The sequence below is a fragment of the Montipora capricornis genome, chromosome 3 (genome assembly GCF_036669925.1).
Source record: "Montipora capricornis isolate CH-2021 chromosome 3, ASM3666992v2, whole genome shotgun sequence".
NCBI lineage: Eukaryota > Metazoa > Cnidaria > Anthozoa > Scleractinia > Acroporidae > Montipora > Montipora capricornis.
In genome coordinates, this window is record NC_090885.1 from 12,220,678 (window position 1) to 12,228,177 (window position 7,500).

The 7,500-nt window shown below is 39.7% G+C and overlaps 2 protein-coding genes and 1 pseudogene across 2 annotated transcripts in view; 1 reads left to right on the plus strand and 2 right to left on the minus strand.

Annotated features, from left to right (window-relative positions):
- Positions 1 to 836, plus strand: part of LOC138042236 (uncharacterized) — a 1,561-nt gene extending 725 nt beyond the window's left edge. Inside the window, 2 exon segments of the mRNA XM_068888051.1 lie at positions 1 to 216; positions 218 to 836. The exon segment at positions 1 to 216 is cut by the window's left edge and continues 725 nt beyond it. Of these exon segments, the coding sequence (XP_068744152.1) occupies positions 1 to 216; positions 218 to 685 (684 nt within the window). The 3' untranslated portion in view covers positions 686 to 836.
- The window catches only part of LOC138042234 (glycine betaine transporter 1-like), a 23,565-nt gene extending 20,544 nt beyond the window's left edge, over positions 1 to 3,021 (minus strand). Inside the window, exon 1 of the mRNA XM_068888047.1 lies at positions 2,535 to 3,021. Coding sequence (XP_068744148.1) covers positions 2,535 to 2,934 — 400 coding nt within the window. The 5' untranslated portion in view covers positions 2,935 to 3,021. The remainder of the gene's footprint in view (positions 1 to 2,534) is intronic.
- A 2,733-nt stretch (positions 3,022 to 5,754) lies between these two features.
- The window catches only part of LOC138039847 (uncharacterized), a 1,880-nt pseudogene continuing 134 nt past the window's right edge, over positions 5,755 to 7,500 (minus strand).

Genomic DNA, 7,500 nt, shown 5'->3' on the forward strand with positions numbered 1-7,500 from the left:
CGTACAGCAACTCAAACTGAAGAAGATATCAAGTGCATCCAATCTAGCTCTATAGATCCATCAGATGTTAATTACCCATCAGATGCTCTTCACATCTGGGCTGAGAATAATCGGGTCAATCGACACAATGAAATGAAATTGCACCAAATACCTGCACAGTTGTTTAACCTTAAAGCCACAGATCAGTACCCTCCTAATGTATCACAGCAAGATATTTATTTAATTTAACAGACTTTTAGCTAGACTCAGGTCTGAAACTGGTGGACTTGATGCTAATATCTGTATAAAGGAATCTGCTAGAGTTATGTTAACCAAAAACATTGGTATTGCAGATAGACTTATAAATGGTCAACTAGGAACTGTTGTTAAAATTGAAGTAAATCAGAATAACAAAAAACCCATCATTATCTATGTAAAATTTGATGATGCCAAAGCTGGCAACAATTTAATTCAAAAGAGTACTGGCAGTTTTGTGCGACAAAACAGAGTTGTACCCATAGAACCTGTCCTAACAAAAATTAAAATACATCCAAATAAACCTTCTTCTCCAGAAATACAGAGAATGCAATTCCCCTTAACATTGGCTTACGCTGTTAGCATTCACAAAGTACAGGGATTGTCACTTAACGGCATTTTCGTTCATTCCTCACGGGAGTTCAGTCCCGGCTTGTATTTTGTGATGTAGTACGCTTCGTGTAGTCGCAGATTGACAGGGGAGGAAATGCACTGAACTTAACGATCTTCTATTTTAATCAGCTATTTTGATTGACTGAACTCCCGTGAGGATCTTCTATTTTAATCAGCTATTTTATGAACTGTTTTTCACAGAGATTTTAGAACATTTTATCACGTCATTAGTTTTCATGCGTCCTACTGGCTAGTTTTATACTATGCTAATTTATAGTTGCACCTCCAACGTTTAAAACCAAAGCGCAAATATTTTATCGTTCTCCCTGATGATGCCGTAGATCGGCGAAAGCTTGGAGTCAATAAAGAACCACAGTAGCACTTAAAGGCTTCAATTGATCTATATCCCACATCACTACGACATGCTGCTAAAGGACTCTTTTTCTTCGGATTGCCACACCCACCATTACTCTGAGAAAAATCCACTTACCACCCAACTGAGTGTCCCTGTGTTTCGCTCCTGGTGTAACACTTACAAACGGGCAACCCAGTTTACGCTCACAGAGCGTCTAGTTTTAAAGTATTTACATGAGATAACGTTTACAAGCTATTGAAAGCTAACCAAATAAAAATGGGTGCTTAGACTTAAATCTTTACAACAACATCGTCAAAACATGAGTGCTTAGACTTCATTTTGCGGATCAGCGCTGGTTGAAATGAGTGCTCAGACGCGAATACTATCGATGTGTATTTTACATCACGTAATTATTGTGAAATGTCTACAATCATTCTCTCTGTGCCAACATCCAATCACAGCCCGGTGCAATTCCTGTATTTAGCCGCAAATATGGCGTACCAAACTAATCCTCCGGGAATTGAACTCTATTTTTATGCAAATACTTTTTTTTTTTCAGGAATCCAATGTGGCTGCTGGTCACGTGAGTGAAAACGCTTTATAGAGGCTCTCCTTTATAAGCTCATGGCTTTATTCTTTTCGTATTGTTATTAGCCATTGTTTCTGCCCTGCTCCCCTCTGTTTTACACACTGAACCCTGCTGAGCTTTTAAGACAGTTGTCAATGTATTAACGACAAGAGATAACACTGGTAACGATGAACCTCGCGACATTGGATATTTCATACGTTAAGACAGCAGAAAAAACTCTTTTTAATTTGAAATATATATGAAGAAATGGGAAAAATTACAAAGTAGTTTTGCAAGATATCGAATTTGCTACGTCAAGCGAATTCATAATTTTCTCTTGTTATGCGCTTGTGTTTGACCTGCTGCGTTTTCTGACAAGTATTTGAATATTTTACTTTGCAAGACATTAAAACTAAAACGCAAAGTTCGTTCATTTCCAGTCGATGCGATCGTCAATTTCGAGGTGATTGATTCATCGTTTTTGAGACAACAAACTTGTCGCAAATAACCATATTTGAACAAAAAAAAGAACTTTAATATTCAGCTGAGCGACCGTGTTCGGTTTCTTGATCCAAGCGACATTTCTCGTATCCAGTTACAGTCTCTAGCATTTTCGTTCACCCCGCATTTTCTTATTATCCAATCATAATGCTTTCCAGGGACAACACATGAGCTTAGTTTCAATGAGGAAGTGGAATGCTTATGACGAGTTTGGCAAGATCTGGAGGACCGTTCAAAAACGACCAGCCTTCCAAATTAAAGAGCTCCCCTGGCCTATGCGAGTCTTTTGGAGCGAACGAAAGTACTTTAAACAAGAGAGTATCCTTGGCGTGGAAATATATTCGGTAGATTTGATGAAGGCTCGAAGATGAACACACTGACTGTATCACAGACTCAAAAAGCCGGATTCAAAAGAACTATGGTGTTCAGAATTGAAAAAATGGTTCACATTTTAATTATAAAACCGATTAGACAGGCACATACCAACTCCGAAGTAGAACAGACCGACACCAATTCCAGCAGCGAAGAGCATCGTGAAGTACGTAGCGTCACTAAAATCCGGTTTGTCGGCCGGTTTTCCCAGTTTCATGTTGCCGTATTTGGAGAAGTACAGCACGACGATGAAGATAGCCCAGACATCTTGTGAACCAATGTATATCCAGGTAAAGGTGTGCGTGATCCATTCCATCCACTTTGTCATCTCTTTCTCCGCCGATTCGGCCATAATCGAACAGCAGATCACAAAGACCCAAATAATCTCGGCTGACAGAATAGATACGACTAGGTTGAGTCGAATATTGAACGAAAATCGTCCACATTTCAAGCTAGCACGAAACCGACGAAACCAACGAAACTTCTCCTCAACGTTTTCTTCTATTTCCATTTTTTTCTGCGATCGTTTAAGCGTATGAACTTAACTAAAGTAAGGAACGTGCTCAAATGAATTTTCAGGTCATTCTATTTGATATTTATTGGCTCTTGTGAGTATCAATGGAATGTAAACTGAGGCACGTCAATCTTTCTAGAAGTTGTCTGTCAAATAGAGAAAGTAATTTTCCGGGATCGTGTATTTTCACATAGCGTTTGATATGCCAAATCACTGACCACTTTTGGAAGCTAGTATAGACCTTTTGCCTAGCTGAAAGTGCATTTAAGTTACACGCTCACAAATTATCGTTAATTAATATCAAAAATCAACTTTGCGCCAACATGACTTGTTCACACAAAGCAAAGAAATCCCCACAAATTCTTGAAATCACCATAAATTCGTGAACCCAGCTTTTTATCCTACCGATTCAAAGTCCATAAACACTGGTATAGCGACTTCTTAAAAAAAAAAGGGAACATTTTAAATAAGGCTCATAGGAGCCAGTGTGACCAGCGAGGAAAACGGGATAAAGGTCAGTCGCGCGAAACTCACGTCCAAGTTGAGGATTTTAATATTCGTTGCATCTAAAACGAGAGTCATATTAAAAATAGCTCCAGTCAAATGAGCTCAAAATCAAAACGCACGCGAATGAATATATGGCAGTTTGCCAGCTGAGAGGTTTTGTGACGCACCGGTTGACAGACCGTATACACAGAGTTAAAAATCACCGTGACATTGCACAGACAAAGCTAAAGAAACATCAACAAGATTAAACATTCAATTGACGTCCATTTCTGGCTTTTTTGCAAATCCAAGGTGAACCATTAGTTCGGAGACGGCCATACGAAAAGAAAAAATATTGGGATTTTATTTCCCACCAGAGTTAAGGCCGCGCGATGGCAGAAAATCTGACAGAGAGTGTAAAAGGGGGGTCTGATTTGTGTATAAAGGTTAAATCAGATTAAATAATTGAGAGGAATAAGGTTCTTTGAGAAAAGAAAACTGACCTATTTCCTGAACGTGAGGGCAAACCTTGGTCATGTGAATACAGAAACAAATCGTAATAACATGAAAAATGGAAGCTGGGATGCAATGCAAATAAGAGTCGTGGTCATCTAAAAGTCTATTTCGTCAAGAGGACTAACAAAATCGCGAATCATGAATAGTTGAGCTAAATATTTCAATTTTTTCTCCCTTTTGTTTCCCTCGCGTTACGTCGTCCATGAGTTTCACATGCACTTTTAACATAAAGGATGAAAACTGGGGAGTCTGCTGGAAGGCTAGAGAATTGAGTGGAAAAAAATGGGTCTTGATCGCCTCATTTTCTCTGATTTTCTTTGTGGACAGTGCTCAATGTTAACGTAGTTTTTGGACTATGCAAGGAATTCATAGTTAAGGAATTTGCGGTAGCCTCGTACACGCCCAACTGGACATTTAAATAGTAGATAAACCTCAACTTTAATTAAGCAGTTTAGTTTTTACACGATATCTGAATTGGCATGTTTCATGTGATTTACTGCTTACCAGTTACACTGTTTTATGGTTATCCCGATCAAGGAAAATTAAGAAAACTCGCCATGGAAGTAAGTTAATGATCGCTGTTATAATAATACCAATCATTTCAGTTTTGTCAGTTTTATATGGATTTCAAAAGTTTTCATCACGCAGAATGCCTATTGTTTTGGGGACATTTACTTACCGTACGGCAAAAATTATAGATCTGTTATATTATCGATGAAGCGTAAACTGAGTGACTCTCATTGGTCCAAATCTACGCGCGCTGTGCTCCGTTGGGAGTACCGCTTAGCTCATCAACTTGTCAGGGCGGAGCTTAAAGACAAAGGCCACATGAGCTATTGTTCATTCTATTGTTTCCTAATGTCGCAACTTTGCAGTATGGCTGAATAAGAGCGCACCGCCAGCGAAAATATTAACGTTCAATATTATAACAGATCGATTTTTTTAAAAAATTTGGCCTGCTTTATACTAGTTGTGAATAGGGCAGCTCTTACCTTCCGCCAAACCCGCGGCAACGAATGTGATGCCTTCACGGGCATTCGAACCTACGAAAACTTAAATGTCGATTTTTAAATAAAGTGAATAGACTTGTTTCGCCTGAATCTGGAGCGTGCGCCTTCTCTTTGTTGCGAAAAAAAAAGAGAGCCGAAAGATCACCTGCCGGCAGACTTAGTAGAAGCCTTCGAGAACCCTGATCCTGATCCAGTCCGCATAGAAGTGGCACGAGAAAGAATTGGTCTCGTATTTGAAAGAGAAATGAAAGTTCCTCTCGAATACGAAGAATCAATCGAAATAAGACACGACGTAGTGCGTTTCCTGTTTCCCAACCTGCCTGCCGATTTCAGAGCTACGCCGATTAACATCCAAGATCAGGACCTTCAGAGAGCTGGACTTGAAACCTACACAGACCGCACTATCAACGCCAATGGAAGCCGATGCCGTGTAATTAAGGTGACTTTCCGTCTGTTGCTCTCAAAATCTCCTGCGTTCTATCAACATGGACAGAGGGTTTCCCGTCCAATCGAGTGTCTGCGCATTGTATTCAGAAAAAGTTACCATGCAGTTTCTCAATGAAGGAAATGGAAGAAAAACAACGGCTTCTTTAGAAGCCACCAAACATAAAAAAGTCAATACCAACACATACCACACTCATTTGTTGAACTCGTTTTGATAACACCAAAACTTTGGAGTTCGATACGATGCTAAGTATACAACTGCATGTAGCTTATGTTCTTAGGTCATATCATAATTTGTATGAAGGTGTTCCCTTGGTAACGATATTGTTAACAATAGTTGAAACACTTGATTAAAGTTAACTTACTGAATTTGTGTCAAATGTCTGTATTGCTGCTTCTTTCCTACTTCCGTAAAATCATTTCCAGAGTGGGCTAGTCTCTGGGGCATCTTGTGTTACAAGTCGGCCGCCTTTTCCTCCACGCTCGCGCGAAGATTGTTGTTATCTTGCATAAGGTGCGCCAACACGTCTTTTGGTGTTTGCTCCATCTCCTCCGGGGTTACTCCCAGTTTTAACCATGTCTCCGCTCGCATTTGTTTCCGTTTTTTCGTGTTTTTGCTGTCTTGTATCTTTCTCCAAAATCGCCTTAAACTTTCGGGAAATGCACGTCCGACACGCTCTCGAGCAGATTCCGCTAATCGGTAACCAAGAGGCAGAACACTTGATTGTAAAAGTTCAAACACTGTGCTCGGTTGCCCACAAAATTCTCTCCATCTCCAAACTGCTTCGCCGTTTAGTTGGAAGTGAAACATTGGACTTTTTTCGTTAACAAAAGGAGGTACAATATTGATCAAAAGCGGGATCAAGGCGAAAGGTTCTAGTTGACTAATTTTCGAAGTTGACACGGATTTTGTTCCGGAAGAGATCCATCTTCCATTTGCCGTGCATGAAAATTCGAAAGGTCGTTTAGATAGTAAAAAAGTTGCTGTTGAAAACGGCCCCCATACAAAAAATGGCCGATTTTTGTCCAGTTTAAAACGCAAAAGGCGAATCCTTATACCTTCTATATTCACTTACTTCTCGGCTTAAATTGAAGGCACAACCTTCTTCTTCAAAACGCCGCGCGTGAAAGTTGAAGTTATAACTCCTGGAAATCAGAAAACTAAGTTTTATTAGCCCTAGTGGGCCAATTTGGGCCCTTTCTTCTCTTATTCAGGACATTTCAAGGCACGCGCGCTTTCGAATTTGCCGCTTCACCGGTTATGAATAATTAATGATGTCCAGGCATTCTGCGCGATGGGATATTGACGAAAAGTGGCCGCATGGTATAATGATTGTTAAAAATTTTCAGTATCAGTTATTCCCGCTTCGCTCGTTTCATATCTTTTATTACCAATTTATTTAGTTAACTAGAATACATTGTACATTTTAATTTCAGATCGAATAAAAAACATTATCAGTTATACGATCGCGAGTGTTCTTCGGTAGTGGATCGTCTTAGTTCTCTTGCGCAACATCATTCGATTTCTGGGCTAACTCACCAAGGTTCGTAACGAGTTCAAGACGATAAACAATGTCTGAAGCACGAGAAAACGCTATCAAACAGGCCAAGATAAAACGGAGAAATTGTAAGGGCGCGCTAACCCGTCAAGGAAAGTTGTTTGTCACACATTATCTTCAAATCGGCCAGCGGAAGAAACGCAGAAAGGAACTGAAAATATATGAACTGGCATTCGAAGATCTAGTATCAAAACACGAGGAATTCTTACTGCTTCTCGAAGACGACAAGCAATTCGAGCACGAAGAAGCATGGATGGAAGAATGTCAGGAAATTTACCTAAAGCTTTCAACCGACACAGAAGATTTTTTAAAGGAACAATTACTCTTAAGTCAAAGCTCACACGAAAAGAGCATCGCAGGAACTTCTGTCACTGTCAGCGCACCAAAAAAAAACAACGGAAAATGTTATCAGCCAAGACAAAATTCACACTGAAAACACAATTAACCAGAAAAAAAAAAATGCAATTTCACCTTCCAGTTATCAGTCTTGTCAAGAACATGCACCCGAGATACAGAATTCTATCGCCGACAATGTGCAAGCTACCGAT